Source organism: Podarcis filfolensis, assembly GCF_964270895.1.
Source record: "Podarcis filfolensis genome assembly, chromosome: 4".
In the NCBI taxonomy this organism is placed as follows: domain Eukaryota; kingdom Metazoa; phylum Chordata; class Lepidosauria; order Squamata; family Lacertidae; genus Podarcis; species Podarcis filfolensis.
Window position 1 is genome coordinate 41,139,600 of NC_139607.1, and position 19,514 is coordinate 41,159,113.

The 19,514-nt window shown below is 42.1% G+C and overlaps 1 protein-coding gene and 1 long non-coding RNA gene across 3 annotated transcripts in view; one reads left to right on the forward strand and one right to left on the reverse strand.

Annotated features, from left to right (window-relative positions):
- The window catches only part of RPS6KA3 (ribosomal protein S6 kinase A3), a 42,983-nt gene extending 30,230 nt beyond the window's left edge, over positions 1-12,753 (reverse strand). Inside the window, exons 1-2 of one of the 2 annotated variants that reach the window (XM_083612287.1) lie at positions 12,348-12,753; positions 2,561-2,617 (exon numbers count right to left, since the gene is read on the reverse strand). In XM_083612287.1, coding sequence (XP_083468413.1) covers positions 2,561-2,617; positions 12,348-12,428 — 138 coding nt within the window. In that variant the 5' untranslated portion in view covers positions 12,429-12,753. The remainder of the gene's footprint in view (positions 1-2,560; positions 2,618-12,347) is intronic. The other variant, XM_083612286.1, reaches the window with a different exon arrangement.
- LOC310762013 lies at positions 12,698-13,813 on the forward strand. Its single transcript, XR_014547778.1, has 2 exons — positions 12,698-12,835; positions 13,640-13,813. It is a non-coding gene; the product is annotated as an uncharacterized lncRNA (long non-coding RNA).
- The last annotated feature ends 5,701 nt before the right edge of the window (positions 13,814-19,514 follow it).

The window sequence follows — 19,514 nt, forward strand, 5'->3', positions numbered from 1 at the left end:
TGTATAGCAAGAAGCGAGGAACACCGAAAATAAAAAAGGGCTATTTTAAACAAAGAACAGCAGAGGTTTGAGTAAAGTAGGGATGGGAGGGTAAGTTTTTTAAGGAACTGTTATCACCTGTTGCTTGTTGCTCAGGGCTCCTTTGGGTAGAATAAAAAGAATTAAGAGAAATGTTATGCCTGAATTGCTTTCATAATTTTAAGGGACCCAAAATGACTTTCTTGCCCAGGATCCCCAAAACAATAGGCCACCACTGCATATTGCCTCCCCACAACAACTTGGGACTCTTGCTTTTGGAAAAAGACAATGTCTTTTGGCTACTTTGATCACTATCAGTCTCTTTAACAGAAGAGTTGAGTAATGGGGGTGTTGAATGGACATGCCTATAGGGACTGAAGCAACGTATATCAGAGTAAGTAAGATAGAAGTTAGAGAAATATGGAGCACTCCTCCCCACAAATATTCTATCCAGAGCCATGAAATTTTACAGGCCTTTAAGTAGCCATTAATGACAGATGTGCTGCTTTCTATTCTCCTTCACATTATCATAACATCTCAAGTTGAAAATAGATCTAAATGGATTTTCTGGCCCCTTTCCATCCCAGAATGTTACATATGTAAAGAAGTTCTTGGCATATCATGATAAACTCTGTCAAGAATCTGCAAAGTGTTAAGTTCTTTTATGAATGTCAGAGAATAGATTTCACACATCTATCTGGTTTATAAACAACACCCTTGTATGAAACAACTGGTTTGGGAAAATTCTAATATTTTCTAGGTAAAATTATTATTTGTTTTTAATTATGGTGAAACTCAGACAAGTGTTTATGTCTTTGATTCAGCAGTAAAGAATGTATGATTTTATCTTTGTGCTTGTCTCTTTGATCCAGCACAGTCATCCATCAGTAGAATGGAGAGCTAAACAATTTCGATTGATTTCCCTCCCACATTCCCAATATTTGTTCTAGGACAACATGGGAGGTAGGGTGGGGGTGGGGAGGGCTGAAGAAGAAAACTGACCAAAATATCTCCCTCCCTATTCTTTATATCATTTTAATTACATCTTGGTAGTGGCACCACTTTCTGGAATTCTTGCCACTGAAATATCTAACTGATTTGAAATGTCTATTTGATTTATTTCCTACCTGCTATTATGCATTTGACCTAAGCATTATTATTATTTAGCCTGAATCCAATGTTGTCTGTGCATGGGGAGAACACAATAACCACTTACACAACAACTTTCTTTCATCCCAAAGCAGCCCCCCCTCAAAATCTGCTCTGGAGGGTTGGGGGGTCTTGTGGTCCTCTACAAATCAAAACAGCAATCTCCTATAACCATTTTCTGGGGTCTGCTCTTCATGAAGGACTGGAGCAACTTTAGAACAGTACCCTAGGTTGGTGAACAGTTCACCAGGACACGTGGAAGATTCCTACTTTCAGTGAGAACACTTCAGCTTAACTTTAAGTCTGTTATGTAAGGAATGAACTTACATAAAAAGTAACCTTGTTCCATTGGCCCACAGGAACACAGTACAGGTTACTGGATAATATTGTGGTTTTAAGAAGCACATTCTGGCATAAATTCATCCTGCACATAATTTCTTTTTCCTCTACTCCTGAAGTCAGGGAATTATCTAGAATTCATTTTTCTTAATGGGTTATGGAACAAAGGTTGAGTTCTCCTAAGATAAACAGGAATTACAAACTAGTTATGCTGCAACCCGATACACAGTCACTGTGGCTTACATCTGAGTAAGTAAAGGGGAGGAGAAGGGCAGCACTAAAAAGAACAAGAACAAAGGAAGCAAAAGAGGCAGCAAAGTCTCAAAAAACCGTTGAAAGATCAATCTTTATGAATAGTAATAGTGTTAGTGGAACAAAAACGTCCAATGCATTTCATATGATAATAACTTCCCTCAGGAGCACAAGATTACAGTTCTCATATCAAGGCAACACTTCTCTCTCTTTTTTCTGAGCAGGGATGTATAACACTGCACAGTTAAATGCCTGGGAAGTACTGCCTTCCTCTGATAATAGTTCACAAGAAGAAGAACTGAGGACCATGTTCCAAACTTAAAGTTTAAATTTAATGCAATACATTTTTTTTATTCTATTGCCACAAGCCAAACATGTATTTAGGCATATTATATTCCATACAAGTACCACAAAACTGATATAAAAAATGAAGTAACTCGGCAGCAGTCAATGGATACAGCCATTCTAACTAGAGGAGCCACTACTGCTTCATCAGCTCTGCTGAGAAGCCAGCTCCATCAGCCGTTTCTTTTCCTTCAACAATCATATGGCAATAGTCATAGGCATTCTTTCAGGATGCAATTGGGGGCAGGGATAGAAGGGAAGCAAGGTGACAGCATAGGCTCAGCTAAGACCCCAGCAATTTTTGGTTCCTCCTCTCTATTCCAGCCAGTCATTGTAAGAACTTTGTAACTAATGCTTGATTTTGCTTTTGACCTGAATATGTGCATGCACACTAGTTGGCCAAACACCATAGCCTGAGACTGTTCAGGCAACATGTCAACACTCAGGTTTTACTTACTGATTGTGGATTCATCTCTTCTTCTCCCATAGGTTCATCCATGATTTGTTGGCCATTCTGCAAAAAAAGAAAGGGGGTTCATAAAGCAACTAAAGTAGAAACATTTCTCTACATCTTATTAAAAATAACAAAACAATGGGTTATATTCAACTAAGTCTTACCCAAAGTATAACAATTGAAATTAATGAACCCAAGTTTGTCATGTCTATTAACAGCAATGAATCTACTCCATGGGTAGGCAAACTAAGGCCCGGGGGCTGGATCCAGTTCAATCACCTTCTAAATCCAGCCTGCAGACGGTCCGGGAATCAGCGTGTTTTTACATAAGTAGAATGTGTCCTTTTATTTAAAAAGCATCTCTGGGTTATTTGTGGGGCAACAGGAATTCATTCATATTTTTTTTCAAAATATAGTCCAGCCCCTCACAAGGTCTGAGGGACAGTGGACCGGCCCTCTGCTGAAAAAGTTTGCTGACCCCTGGTCTACTCTGAGTAGGACTAGCATTGGATAAAACTCAAAGTTATTTGCCAGTATCAATTACTATAAAAGATGGTTGCAACTACTGTCTTACTGGGCAGTGAATGGGGGGACTTTCCAGAAAGAAAATAAGGTGTACAATTCTAAGCCACTAACTATTTAGAGCACTTATGACTAGAAGCCGACAGATCTGCAAAAAGCAAGATGAAGACAACAACCCATCATACAAAACAAACATTTAAACTGGACCTTGACAATGGCAAATGTGATGCAGCTCTATTGAAAATTACTGTGTTTTAAATAATATGTAAGTTCTATTACTGTGAAGTGAAGATAAAGAATAGAATTATAGGACTGCAATGCTTAATCAATTAGATATATCAATAAACCACTTTAAAAATGGCCATTTAGACGGCAAGTACTATATTAAGGGGACTTTCCCTCTTATGCAAGATAAAATGCCTCATAAGATTTTTCCTCTCATATATATCACCTAAAATAAATATCAAATGATGTATGCCACTTGCTTCTGGTTTTTCGTGTTTTTTTTTTGCCAATGTGAAAATCGAATCCATTAAAACAGTATCAGTCAAGTTTTACTGTGCAACCCACTGCATATCTATTTCATATCTTGGCTCTTGTATGGTTGGCTATCTTGTACTAAAAACACAGATATGAGTTGCCCTGGGACTGGAGAGTAGAAGGAAAACGCACTTTGGCTTTTGTCATTGCCCAGAGGACCCAGGACCACTAAGAGACTGCCTCCCCTGCCTCCCAGGAGTAACATCAAGGCGATCGGAAGTCTAACCTGGCCCTGGTTCTCAGCCAGAGAAGCAGCAGCTGCAAGGGGCATGCCTTCCCCACTCCCTGCTTGAAAGAACACTGAGCCACAACTGCCTGCTGCCCTGGGAATGCAAAAGCAAGGGGAACGAACACCCCGACTCCATTCAGCGGCCAAATGAACAAAATACACTAATTGCTATTCAAGAAAGAACACCAGCAGAGAAGATCAATCCAGCCCAACCTGGATAAAACTGTTTGTGGCCTTCCCATAGGCATCTGGTTGACCACCGCAAGAACAGACTGCTGGACTAGATGGGCCTCTGGCTCCCTTTAGTACCCTCTAGCAGTCTCACTATTTTGTTCTGGCCTTAAAGAACTGATATCTCTCCTCTATATTTCCCAGTGATCGAAACTCCCATTGTTCTAGGCGCATTTTGTAACAGGGAATTTCATTAGTGTGAGCAGTTTCTGAGCTCTGGGCGCAGTACTGCATCTAAGATTTCAGATTAGAGCTGAAGGAAAGGAGGACCTTTTTCTGCCTCTCCACTTCCAGCTACTCTCTGAAGGCTTAATAATACTAGAGGGGTGAGCAGGGGAAAATGTGAAAAATGATATATTTTAGCTGCAGTTCATTCATTTTCAGCTTTGTATTCTTGTTAGAAAAAAAGCATACCTAGACATTCTGTTGTTGCGCCCATAATCTAGGTTTAAGGTGCCATTTATCTCCTAGCTTTCATATCTCAGTTTCTAGCACTGATCTTTTCCCTTTATTCTCCTTTCCTTGTGTGTCTTGCCTTTGTCATTTGTAAGCCTGATGGCTAGACTTCTCTCTCTCTCTTTTTAAAGTCACTTTAGGAAACAATAATTGCCTGAAAATCAATATAAACATACAGGAAATAAAATAGGTAAATAATTTGTGTACAATATGATAACAGGTTGAGAGCAAGCTCCCCCAGCCTGCACACTCAAGGGCAGGGGTTGGCAACCTAAGGCCCATGGGCTGGGGGTCGTTTAACCAGCCCATGAGCCCCCCCCCCGAACCAAGCTGCCTGCTCGGCGAGTCCCCATGCGCTGCGCTAAACTGGCGCTGCACAGGAACTCGCATCTGTGGTGCCGGAAATCGCATCTGCGCATGCACAGGTGCCGGAAATCGCGGGCAGGTGCGCTCACACACGTGATCTGGCCCACGGAGGGATCTCCGCTGGAGTGAACCAGCCCAGGCGAGGTAAACCTTGCTGACCTCTGCTCAAGGATCTAAGCAGCACTAAAGCAGCAGCCATGTTAGCTGGAGCACAGCATTTGTCTACCAACTTCTCATCTAGACTTAGCTGCTCAAAGGAAGTTACTCTAAAACACTTCCTAGGATGACACTGCTTTAAAGCAAAATATCAAGATGGGTGTATTTCAGTGTGACTTGGCACTGGGAACTGCCAAAGATAAGAAGCACTGCATTTATCAACACCTTCCCAGAAACAAACAGAAGCCTCTGTATGACTCTCCTCTTTCTTCAGACCCTACTTACTAATTTCCACTTACTTACACCAGGCAGTTATCCAACTTTCAATGTCAAAGATGGCAAAGCAGCCTTCGTCACCTGACACAAAACCAAGAGATGTATATTTTAACAATTTCTTATCACTTTGTTGTCTGGGTAACCCAAAGAAACACAGCAGACTCTTACTCATCCTCGTGAATCCAAATCAAAATACACTACGGACTACTAAAATACTGCTTTCCTCCAGCAAGAGTTCATTTTATATAAAAACATTTAAATGGGTGTGAAGAAAATTTAGAGCACAGTTCCTTACACTTTTAATGTGTAGCATCATTATCACATTAGGAACATTAGTATTCCAAGTAAAACTCGTGGAACACATATTTGCACTAACTTCTATATGATTCTACATTCCTTTTAGCAGCATATAATTTCCTTGTCTTGGGACGCGGATGGCGCTGTGGGTAAAACCTCAGCGCATAGGGCTTGCCGATCGCATGGTCGGCGGTTCGAATCCCCGCGGCGGGGTGAGCTCCCGTCTTTCGGTCCCAGCTCCTGCCCACCTAGCAGTTCGAAAGCACCCCTAAGTGCAAGTAGATAAATAGGTACCGCTTTATAGCGGGAAGGTAAACGGCGTTTCCGTGTGCTGCGCTGGTGCTGGCTCGCCAGAGCAGCTTCGTCACGCTGGCCACGTGACCCGGAAGTGTCTGCGGACAGCTCTGGCTCCCGGCCTCTTAAGTGAGATGAGCGCACAACCCTAGAGTCGGACACGACTGGCCCGTATGGGCAGGGGTACCTTTACCTTTAATTTCCTTGCTCACAAGGGACACCCAGCAAGAATGAGCTGCATGTACCAGATCTCTAATCTGTCTTATGATTTGGCTAGTAAATCAGATTAGTGAAGGGCTGGTCGCGAAAGATGATTCATTATAGCCAGTCATTTTCTCCACCAGGATGAGTGTACTAAAATGACACATTGCCAAAGACTGTTAGCTCTCTGGTGTGTTCATCACCACATATTAGTCTTACTCTAAAACAGATACAGATAGATGTATAACATGTTTACATCGGTAACAACTGAAAGATTGCAGTGGGGCTAAGTTGTAGAAGAAAGTAAGCAAAAAATAATTCAATTTACAATGGTTTTCCATATTAGAAAATATTGTCTAGATGTTTCAATGCAAGATAAATCACAAAATTCCAAATATTACAGTTGCTAGTGTAATCTGGCATTTCAAATACCTGACTGCACAGTATGAAAACACACAAATAATTGGAAAAATAATGCAAGTTACAATACAAAGAAGATTGCAAACTTATTTTATCTTGCAACCTTTCTGGTAAAAGATTTGAGTGTAAAAGCTATGCAGGTCAAAGGTCATTAACAGGAAAAATGTTATTTTGTAGGTATATATATCGTTTAGCATTTTTATGAATTTTGTACTAAGAGCAATGTACATATCACAGTAAATAATACAGTGGTACCTCGGGTTAAGAACTTAATTCATTCGGGAGGTCCGTTCTTAACCTGAAACTGTTCTTAACCTGAGGTACCACTTTAGCTAATGGGGCCTTCTGCTGCCGCCACACCGCCGGAGCAGGATTTCTGTTCTCATCCTGAAGCAAAGTTCTTAACCTGAGGTACTATTTCTGGGATAGTGGAGTCTGTAACCTGAAGCGTCTGTAACCTAAGGTACCACTGTACTGTCTTTACAATGATCATGTTCAGTCACAACTACAGGTAATCAATTAGCCTATGCATGAGCCACGTGAAAGTGCATGCAGACTGAGCTCTCCTGCTTCGCTCCTCTCTTCCTCTGTCAGGGAAACAAACCATGGGGTGGCAGGCTTAGCAATACTCCAAACCAGTGCTTGTGGGTTGTTTCTCTCAAAACAGACCACAATTCTGAAGCCAAGTTTTTTTCTTGGTTGCCCACTGCCCAATCATGCTTTTTTGGGGGGGGGGGGTGTAAGCAAGCTATGAGTGCTGGTTCAGACATAAGGCAAAGCCAGTAGTTTCCCTGAAGCTGCAAAACAGTAGAGCTCAGCATACTCGCACTTGAATGTGGCTTGCGCACAGGTTAATTTGGCTAACTGCAGTTAAGATTGCAGAAATGATATATCACTACAATGAGCCATATATTTTTGGAAAACGCTGAAGACAGCCATTAGTAAGGGCTTCAATTTTTTTCTATTTGCAGCCTAATTATATTCATATTTACTCAGAAATAGTCATGTTAATTTCAACAGAACTTACTCCTAGGTGAATATGCTTAAGGCTGAATCCCTAAGTTATATTTTTGTTTCTCTCAAACTGCTCACTGCTCCATATTTATTTCTTAAAACTGAAGATGAAGAGGATGATGCAAACAACCTCTATACTTCACTCAGGCACAGTAATGGTTACAGTTAACGTTTTTTTTAAAAAAATTCTTTCACTGATTTGTACATCTTACTTTTTACAGCTGTGTTCTCAAAAAGTAATAAACATATTTTTTCAATTGCTCCTTGTAGGTTTAAATGCTGTTTTTTAGGTAATTCATAAGCAAATCATTGGATTAACTGGTAATGCACATTCTAGTGTGTTTTCAATTCTATAACCTTCAAGCAAGAAACTGAAATCTCTCACAATGCCTCCCTGCAAATATAGCATCTTGTTCGTTTACATTTCCGGCATTTTACAGGAACATATACATGTTTGTTTAAAATGTCAGTTTAAAAGTTGCAACACAGCTCTGTACACATTCTTCTTTGCTACCGTATTTGCTTCAGCTGGGATGGCATATTATCTCCACAAGGTTGTTGCAAGGATATTGGTGGTGAGAATAGCAGCTTACCACAACCCATGACAGTACAATAGGAAAGTGTGCCAGGGATGAGAAGTATGAACAGTTTAAGGGCACCTGAAACAGATTCCAAGCCCCATTTGATAGCAGACAATTGTCTGCATAGGCTATGGTACCACCAGCCCTCTATCAATATGACCAGCGCTTTACCTACTGACAGTCTCAATAAAAGGCAAAGAAGCAATTTTTCAGAAAGGGGCTTATTCTCACTTCAAACCATTAAATACTACAATTTGCCTTCTTAAAACATTTTGATATAAGCAAATACTATAGCCATGATTAAATACTTACATGATGAAAACACTTAACATATAATTAGAAGGTTTTAGAATAAAGTAATGCACACTTTCCCCATCTCTCCAGCCAGCCATCTACACACAATGTGCTTTTGTCCTGTATTCCACTAAGCAAAATGGCTTTGAGTTACTGTTATAATCTTTTTTCCCTTCCCTAACATCCATTTTTGATGAGAGTCATGCATTTGGGACAAAAAAAAAATAACCTCACCTATCTTGGGTCTGAACTGGCCGTGACTGACAAGGAATGAGACCAAAATGATCAGGACGAGGATGGAGCCACTTCCTTATGTGGAAAGCTTGCGGTTTTTAGTTTAGAGAAAAGCCAAGTAAGAGGCAGCATGATCAAAGTGTATAAATCTATGCATGCTATGGAAAAAGTGGATAGAAAAAGGTTTCTCTCATAACACTAGAATTTGGGGATATTCAGTGAAGCTGAATGTTGGAAGATTCAGCACAGACAAACAAAAGTACTTCTTCCTTCAATGAATAGTTATACTATGGATTTCACTCCCACAAGAGGTAGTGACGGCCACCAACTTAGATGGCTGTAAAACAAATTCCTGGTGAACAAGTCTATCAGAGATACTGTAGTATGTTTCTGGGTATCAGTTAGTGGAAACCACAGACATCTGGTTGGTACTGAGAGAACAGGATGTGGACAAATGGGTCACTGGCCTGATTCAGTGGGCTGTTCTTATGTTCATAACCAACTCTAGTTGCAGCTCAGACTGGAGTTTTGAGAAACATACAGACATTTAGATTAATTTCACTTAACCAAATGAAACTGGCTATATTTAATTCTTTATGCAAAGAAAGCCAGAGGCTTTTGGGTCACAATCATGTCTTAAACAAGCATTGTTCCTAATTACCAAGGTCTATCACTACGACCATTCCCAAGCAATATTATTATTTATTCAGTAATTTAAATCACACTACTGTCTTGAAAGAATAGGGTGGGAAGAAACATTTTAAATTATTTCACATCAAAAGTACTTTTTTGAAAGATGCACTCTTCTGATGGGATCTACTTAGAAGTTTTTCCATGGAGCAGCATACCATATTATGTTTGAAACCCTTATAAGTTCATTGGCTCCATAGTGTATAACATCTCTACACCAAGGCTAGTCACAATCAGGAATGTGTGGAGCTGGCAAAGATTATCTGGATGAGCAGATACTCCTGGTAGTTGGCAATTTTATCATTATAAACAAAAATAGCTAAGTTTCTGACCCAGCTGCAGACCACATTGTGACCTGCCTGCCTGGTGTGAAGACTGCAAATGTCATACATCATCTAGAAAGGCTGGTAGATGGTGCTGGGGAGAAGTCAGTGGTCATGCTGCATCCTGGCACCAATGGCATGGGCTAATGTAGTTATGCTCCAACCCCCATCAGCCCCAGTTAGCATGGACAATGGCTAGGGATGTACTCCAGTAATTTCTGGAGGGCACCATGCTGGCTACCCTTGATATATCTGGGAATGCCTCTGGCTAATTAAACAATCTATGGGGGGGGTTGTTACTATGCTATGCATTTATATGCTTTGGAAAGGAGGCTTGGGGGTGCAGAGGAGCACCAAAAAAGGCATCAAGGGCCACATGTAGTCCTCGAGCCACGTTTGACTGCCCTGCTATAAATAAGGGGGGGCAGGCATGACAGAACTGCATAAAATTGTGCAAACTGTTCTTCACATAATTCATAGTTAAAGGCTTTAAAAGGGGAATTAGACAAATTCATGGAAAGTAAGACCATCTACTAGCCATAATGACTTTATTCTATCTTCACTGTAGGAGTAGTAGGTCTCTGAAAACCAGCCAGTGACGATCATGAATAGAAAAATACTGTTGTACTCATGTCCTGCCGCTGGGATTTCCATAAGCATCTGGTGAGAAAAGAATGTTGGCCTGGACAGACATTTGGTCTGATCCAGTGGGGTTGCTTTTATGTTCTTAGATGCTGCACATAACAAGCACAACACAGATCATAAGCGTCTTTTAAACATTATGCTTAGCTCCTGGAATGATATTTAGACATACTATCTGGTTGTCTCCATAGGGGAACTGTTATATTTCAATAGGCTGCAATGATACGTCATCCGGAGAAATACAGTTAAAATGCTTTATTGTTATTACACCTCTGAGGCAAATGTTTTTTAAAAAACAAATTCTTTATGGAACAAAGTGTTATAAACACAAATACTGTTGCTCTACTTATCAGCCTAAGTCAAAAAGAACAGAATACTTCAGGTCAGGATTTAACAAAACTAGAAACAGGGTAATTTAATTATGCCAAATTATCACAACACCTTATTACTACCAATAAAAGGAACCACTTGATGAAACAGCAGAGAGGTTTTCTCAGAACCATACCCTGAAAGCAACTAATTAAGCTAGATTATCTAAACTTGATCATACCACAAGCATGCTGCTTCAACTACATAAAGTACATTGCTTCTTGGATCATGAGAACTTGGGGGGGGGGGAGGAATGGAGACAGATGACCACCAGTTCCTATATTGGTGCCTTGCTTTCAGCGGAAGCAGGATATGAGTACTTCCCCTTTTAAAAATGAGAAAAGAAAAAGCTTGCTCTCATGTGCAAACTGTTCCTACTGCCTGGTTACAGACCTGTACATGGAGGAAGTTGAGCATCCGGTCAAAATGAGGGGGAAGGGAGGGAGGAAGAGACAGTAGCCGGGGAAAGTAACCGAACACCATCAAAAAGAACAAAAGCTGCCAAGTCATTCAACCCTTCAGTTTCTATCACAGATCTGACAATCTGACAGCAACGCACTCCACAACCACCTAACCCAGATGTTCTTGGCTTCATAAAGGTGCTGTATTCGGACTGCACCTTATGAAGTAGAGAGGAAAGATGATTACTGAGACATTCCGAAGCTTAACACTATTTAACTCCTCCTCCAGCAAATTTCAGAACAGTAGTAGCATTGGCTATAGATGGGAAAGTCCCTTTGCTCCCACCCTCTTTTGATTTTCTTAACCCACTGGCCTTGCCCTGACCAGCAGTCAGGGGTCTCGCCCCCTCCACTTCCCCCGACTATCGTCCCTTGCAAACAAATGGAATAAGGAGGCTGTTCGAAATTAGCTTGAAAGCCATCAGCAGCATTAGCGGTATGGATCAGCATGTTTCTTCCCTAAGGTGAAAAAAAAACTATCACAAAACAGATCTGTTTCAGTAAAGAGGGGAGACGACAAGGGCATAGGCACCCCCTCGCATACTTTATATCCCCCCTCCTCCCCAACAGGGAGATCCCACTAAATTCCTTTCAAAGGAAGGCAAAGGTAAATTGTGTCCTCTCCATTACGCCAGAGATCTCAGTGCCACTGCGTACAGAGAAACCGTCCTGCCGCCAAAAGAAATTTATTTTCGGAACCGGGAAGAGGGCTTTTGTGTGCCAAAAGAGTTGCCCACACCACTCTCTCCCCCGCCGCCAAGCAAGCCATTACTAATACGGATTTTAAATATCCTGTCGCTGAAAAGGGTGAGAGTCGGAAACGCGCCTCTTCGTGACTCGCTGCCCCCGAGAGCCGCGAGGGCGAGAGAGGGAAGCGGACTTGGCTAATCTGGAGTAAAGGAGCGAACGGGGTGAGGCGGGAGAGGGGCGACACAGCAGGCGGCCACGAAGAGCCCCCAGACGGGCAAGGGGGCTGCCCTGCCTCGCATGGGGCACTTGGAAGAAAGAGGAAGCGGCCGCCGGTCCCCAAGCCGAGGCGGAAGCAGAGCAACAAAACGTCCCCCTTTCCCCAGGACGGGCTTTTAATTCTTCCCCCGCCTCCTGGGGGGCCCTTCCTCGCCCTCCGGGGCTCAGCGGCGGCGGCAGCAGGGGGTGCTGTGCCCGCTCCCCGGCCGGCCGCTCAGGTCGCCTTACCTCGGCGCTGCTGCTGCTGCTCTCCGCCGCGCTCTCCACAGCCATTTTCTGCCAGGGATCCGCCAGCTGCGCTAACGGCATCTTCCCGCTTTAACTTCCGAGCTCCCCCCACCTGGAGCCGCCGCAGCCCCACAGAGTCTGGCTCAGGCTCCGGGTCAGGATTCCTCCTCCTGCTGCTGGCCAAGGGGAGGGCACTGCCGGGACACTCGCGCTCCCAACCCCCGCACTGGGGGCGGAGGACGAGGCAGAGCTGCCCACGCGCGGGCGAGGGAGAGAACTGGGCTCGGAAGAAGCCGCTGCCGGGCAGAGCCAACCTCCCGACGTCCAGCAGGGCTACTGCTACTACTGCCGCCGCCGCCGCCGCCGCTACTCACTCCGCTTCCGCTCCCAACATGGCGGCCCCCAAGCCGTACCTGCCTGTCAAGCCGAGGCCTGGTGGTGTCATCCCCGAGGGCGGGACTGGCCCAGCCAATGAGCGGCGAGCCCAGGTAGTAAAGGGACGAAAGCGCGGGCGCGCGGCCAGGCGATGGTTGCTGTGATCCCGTCGGGAGTGACTGGCTGGCGTGGGAGGGAGAGGCAGGCAGGCGGGGACTCCGGATACGTGACGAGGAGTTTGGTTTTTCCTCTCCTTTTTTGTCACGGTCACTTGAGCGAAGGGCGGGAGGCGGCGGGTTTATCCTCCGCGCGGGCAGCCTGGCTTTCTCCGGCGCCGCGGATGCCGCCCGCGAGCGTCACACCCCTCGAGCTGTACAAAAGCTTATCGTGTGTAGAGAGGCGATTGTGTGGCGTTTTCCTTCTACCCTCGGATGAACTAATCCGGCATAATTGCTATAGTGCCACCCCCGTGGCTATGACGGCAAAGTTTAGTAACCTTTCCGAGATAATCCGCGGGAAGCTGTTAGCTTTGTACGTATTCAGTATGACTATTCTGGAGTTTATTTTTTATTTTTATTTTTTTAAAAACTTCATGAAAGTTTTGGCTTAACAAAAAAACAAAACCCTGTTAACTCCCATCTAAAACTGGACTCTGCAACCCTGAACGCATGTTAGATTTTAGAAGCCTTACAGGACTTTTCTTACAAAGCATGGCTAAAGAGTCGACAAGGAATCCCAAATACTCGCAACACTGCCTTCACATTCACATTCTGGTATTCTTAACTTGTCCCTTGGGTTTCCTCCTAGTGTAGTTTATCCCTCTAATGTAATTTATATGACACACTATTCTATTTTGTTAATTTTAAAGAACCAGGTTTATGTTGCTGTAAATAATTGTTTTTGATTTGATTTTGCAGTTGCTGAAAAGATAACCCACAAGATTCGCCTGATGAAAGGTGAAGAACCAGCAGAACAATCCCATGCAGTTGGGTGGGATCTTATATTTCAAACAACATGCCTTCCCTGCACCTAAAAAGAAATATGGACCTCCTAAATTATGTGTTTAATAAACATAGGTAGAATTATACTTATCGTTATTGTATGAGCCTCTGTCTAATTACTTTTCATATTCTTGGGTTGAAAAAGAAAAATGAAAAAAGTTTTAAAATATATGTTTAAAAAGTATACTTCAGTATGCATCCTTAGGACACTGTAGTTATATCATTGTGTGATTCAATCATAGACACTACCAGCAAATTCATGTTGCACAATTATTGGAAACTGGGAGGTCTTCCACAACAAATCTACTTTCCCCAAAGACCTGACTTTTAGCAACATAAAAAGTGATGGGGAAATTTACTGGAAAGTGTGGGCTTACATTTGCTTTGATGCAACTGTCATCCAACTTCTTTGCAAACTGATCAGGATGAATGTTCAGTAGACATCATCCAGAAGCAGCCTTAGAGTTGAAGAGATCCACAGAGGTTCAATATACAGGTCAACCCTCATCATTAAAACAAGATAGTCTTGGCTTCAAAGCTGCCTGTTCTAACCACTTTGAACATATTGAAACGCTTGAGTGAGCAACATGCTTAGGATTGCATCTCAGTCCTCATTAACACTTAATTGGGAGGAACTTCCATTGAACACTGTAAGACTTCCTTCTGAGTAAGCATGCATAGGGTTGTGCTGTTAGGGTGCCACTATATCTGACAATGTCGTGGTCTGACTCGGGCAATGCTGAATACATTGGAAGGAGGAAAGACTGACCATATTTTTTGCTCTATAAGACTCACTTTTTCCCTCCTAAAAAGTAAGGGGAAATGTGTGTGCGTCATATGGAGCAAATACAGGCTGTGCAGCTATCCCAGAAGCCAGAACAGCAAGAGGGATTGCTGCTTTCACTGCGCAGCGATCCCTCTTGCTGTTCTGGCTTCTGAGATTCAGAATATTTTTTTTTCTTGTTTTCCTCCTCCAAAAACTAGGTGCGTCTTGTGGTCTGGTGCGTCTTATAGAGCGAAAAATACGGTAAGACACAGGATGGATGTTAGGAGCTAAGCCCTTCTAGCTGTGCTTTTCTCTCAAAAACTCTCTTCGCTGTTGAGAACATAAGAAGAGCTTGCTAGAACAGGCTAATGACTCATCTAATCCAGCATCCTCTTCTCACAGTGGCCAACCAGAGGCCTGTGTTGTTTGTTTTGCTGTTTTGATCACAGCTGGGTTTACTTCCAATTGCAGAGTACTACTGAAACAAAAATAGTTTCCTGTTAAACACAAGTATGATGCACACTTTGAAGTTTCCCTAGTACCATCCTAACAAAAAGGTCTGCAGCCATTATAACTATTTCTACTCTTGAGCATGACCACCAAGGAGGAAGATTCGTCTATTTGTTGATGGTTTTTAGGGTTCAGCATTTTTTTCTGACATGCAAGAAAACATGCAAAATACCGCCAGAGAATGGACACTTTGTTTGTTTGTTTAGCAATGCATAGTCTCTGTTCCTAGGAATGTGTAGGCTCCAATGTGTCCCTTATAAAATAGAAAAGGTAGTTATTACATATGGCACATCTTTTTCAAGACTAGCATTAAGCATTATATTTTTTGCCAATGAATTATTTCAGGAAACTGTTTATAAAATTCATAAGGTATGGGGGGTGTTAAAACACATATCTGTTGGTTTAAATCTGTTGACTTAATTGTGACTTGCATACTGATTACAAACCTACTTATCTGGATCTGAGCTCAATTACAATCAACATTTATTTCCAAATAAATGACCAGGAGTGTTAAATTTTAGTATTTGTATCAGTAAACAGCAGGGCACACTACATCTATTTTTATGGCAGTTTTATTTCAATTGAACTCAAAGTGACCAAGAATTACAAATAAAATATGAGGTGTTTCCTCTATAAGGAAAATGATAAAATCCACAGGTGGCTTAATACCTTTATAGTAACAACAAAAATAACACAAAATAGAAATAAAGTTTTGGAGTTCTCTAGAACTCTTCACATTACAGAGTGTTACACAAATCGTGTTTTCCCCTACCCTGTTTCTTCCTCCTGCTAACATCTATCCTGGTTGAAAATTGTGGAGAAATCAAAAGCTCACTCACTATCGTGTAATGTTTTGACTTTCCAAATGAAGATATTGCCCAATTGTGGATTTTGGAACCTTTGCAAAGTGCAAGAATGCTGGTTTGAGCAATTTGTGATGGAGGAAAGGCAGGCTATATAGGAGGATGCTGTCTCAAGACATGACTGTACATGTTTTCTTCCATACTGTACATCAGTTACCTATGGGTAGTTGTTCATTGCTGCTGAATCTGATGATAAATATGAGGATGGTGACAGGTAAGATCTCATTTACAATCATCACGATCATTTTAGCATGTGAGTGGCTTCCTATGTTCTTGGCTTCCTGGAGTGTAATTGACATCCACCAGGAATTTAGAATTCCTGCCAGTGTTCTGATGTAATCTTGAGAATGTGGATGTGGGCGGGATTGTTGCAGCCTCAAATGGGAGTTCTAACAAAGTACATTTGAATAAACAAGGACGCTGCACTCCTATTTTTGATTCCGAGTGCTGTGCTGGAAGAGGCCCAGGGTCACACTCCTAAATTGCTTAAGGCTTGAATCCTAAATACACTTGCTAGGGAGTAAGCACCACTGAAAACAGTGGAATTTACTTCTAAGTAAATGTGTTTAGGATTGCACTGTAAAGCTCTGTAGGAGACATGGCTTTCCTATGGTACAATCTTCCTGAGGGGGGAAAAGATAGCCATATGTTTGTACCTATATGTATAAAAACTTAAACTAAGGGAAACTTTGCCCTTCTAAACAGTATCTGATAGCATTATTATTTTATTACATTTATATTTTGCCCTCCCTCCTAGCAACTCAAGACAGTGTACAGCTAGAGGATCACTGGTTTTCCACCTCGTAGGTTGTTGGACTCCATTTCCTATCAACCTCAGCTGGCTTGGCCAGGGATGATGGGAGTTATATTCCAGCAGCATCTCAGAAGCCAGAGGTTCCCCATCCCTGGCGTACAACAGTATGATGCAGCAGCAAAAAAGCGTTGAAACCATCCACTGAGGAGTTGGTTGCAAGTTGAGGTGTTCTACCTTTTACATTTCACATGAGGGAATGACAAATTGCACATTGCTATTTAACAGCTGCTTCCAGCGGTTTCATGTAGATGTTAAATAGCACTGTGGACAATATGTTACTCTGCGGCACACCACACTACAATAGCCGGTGGACTGAGGTAATGTCACCCAACCCTATTCTCTATAACCAGTCCTGTAGGTAGGAGTGGAATCCCGCTAATTCACAAAGACTGTCTAGGAGGATGCCATGATTCTTGGTACCAACAGCCTCTGAGAGATCAAGTAGAAACAGCATCACAATCTCCCTTTCCTTCTTCTGATAAAGGTCACCTCTCAGGGGAAGCAAGATTGATCTAGTTCCAAAATGCAGCTTGAACTCAGATTGGAACAGGTCCAGATAACCAAAATTCTTCAGAAGCTCCTATAACTGCACTGCCACCACACTGATGCATCTTGTCCAGGAAGGGGGTATTTGTGATTGGGTGGTTGTTGTCAAGAACCCCTCCATATCAAGAGTGGGCTTCAGAAGTAGGTGCAGGTTTAAGGGCAGCAGGCAGATTGGACCCTGGCCCACCCCAGGATTGATAAGAGTGCCCAGAGAGTATGTGGCTGGGCAAACAGTTGCAAGCACTCTGTCCACATCTTCAGGATGCAAGAGCTGAAATTTACCCCTTAAAAACGGGTCAGATGGTGCTTGCACACCACATTTTGACCTGCTGCAACAGAGAAATTTGAGTAATGGTGAGGCAGAACACAGGAGGCAGAGGCACCAGAAATAAAAGAAGAGAGTCCTCTTTCCCCATTGTGTTACTGTGCTAGCATTAACCTGCTACAAATTGGTGATGCAGGAAGAGTGAAACAGGCTGAGTTATATTTATTGACATGACATTCACCTGTGGTTAAACTATAAGCAAATCGCATCCTGCCTGTGGTTCCAACATCCTGAGCAGTGATATGGAATACAATAATATATAGCCTTGCATCAGGATATGCGGCATCAATACATGCTTTTATTATTTGTTTTGTTCATGAGAAGAACACTGAATGCTTTTGTAGTACAGAGTTTGATTATCTTTGCAGAAAAGAGATCAGGAAACATTTGGACTGAATGTGGGGGCTGCAAAGTGGTATCTGACCTTGTTCCCATGGTCAATTTGCACTATCTGAGCTTTCTGTTGCTTTGGCTATGCTTTTTGTCTCATTTTAGTTTTGGGTAGGAGAAACATTAACTCTATGCATTTAGGGTCCACTGCTATAGTGCACTCTCCACATCTATTCATATTTACACTGTTGTACTACACTGGCTTTCTTCATAGCTGAAGGACCATCTCCTCACATATGATCCTGTCTATCTATTAAAGTCAGACGCAGGGGCCTGTTTATGCACCCTGCTTCCACCTGAGCTATGGCTGGTGAAAACATGTGAAAGAGCTCAAAGCAGATAGATTTGTGGCCTGGTCTCCTTCCACCAAGCTATCACCGTCTACAATTAAGAATTGTTGGTTTTTTTTTATCAAATCACCTAGTTTACTGTATCCTTTTTTCTTTTCTTTAAGATACCGTACAATCTCTTTGATTTATATTATTCAGCTATCAGGAGTTGTATGCATATACTCCTTTATATAGAATAGCACCTGGACTACCATACATATGGAATCCAAATGATTTTGCTTAGAATTCACACATGAGTTAGCTTCCCTTTAAGAATAGCACTTGCTGAAATTTAAGTAGGTTGGATGGAAGATTAGGGACTGCTCACCTTTTGCCAACTCTCTCTCTCCCCCCCCCCCCCGGCCTTGCTTTGAACTTCTTTATTTATTTATTTCTTTTTGCCTCTCGCAGTAGCTGGAGAATGTAACTTCCCAAACTCTGATGCATATTACATCCCCTAAATGAGACTCTTCCTAGTTATCTTCCTAACATCTGTTATTAGCTGCCAGTTTTAAATAAGATTGTTCCCCAGAATCTGATACAAACGTGTAAGGACTGCATGTTATAGCTGGCAAAATAAACCATTCTGAAGTCTCATTTAAAAGAAAAATAATTACATTTGTCTTGATGGGTATTGGAGAATGTTTGGCACAGTTTTCCTATTTGGAGAAAACAGAGGGGAAAGACTTGAGCCTCTGAATGAAAAAAGGCTCGAAGAGACCCAGATATTTAAAACAAGAACAATAAGGAGTCATGGCATCTAATTTGTTTATTGTGGCACAAGTTTTTATGGACCACAGCCCACTTCATTTTAAGCATGAAATGTTATCTTTGTTGTATGCACACTCACATACCGAAAAATAAATGAAGACACTTGAGCCAAGGAGCCCTTCGCTGCAGGCTTAAGGAAAACAATTCTGTAGACTTTGTAGGGAATAATCCTGAATTGGGACGAAATGATTCTTAAGTTCTAATTAGCATATTTAGCAATGCATCCAAAAGCCAAATAGGAAAAGGCAGATGTAGTTGGCTTGACCTTCTGCTGGACCATTCTGCCAATATTTAATTTCTTGCTACAAGATAGATATGCTAAACATACGTCATACACCTTATTAAAACAATTACACACAGCTGGATTTTCCTTTTGCCCTTAAATAATATTTGCAGTAAGAGGAACAAGCTTTCTGAGCATGACGACAAGTTATTGCTAGGGAATACTAGAATAGGCTTTAAACCATAAAAGCAAAT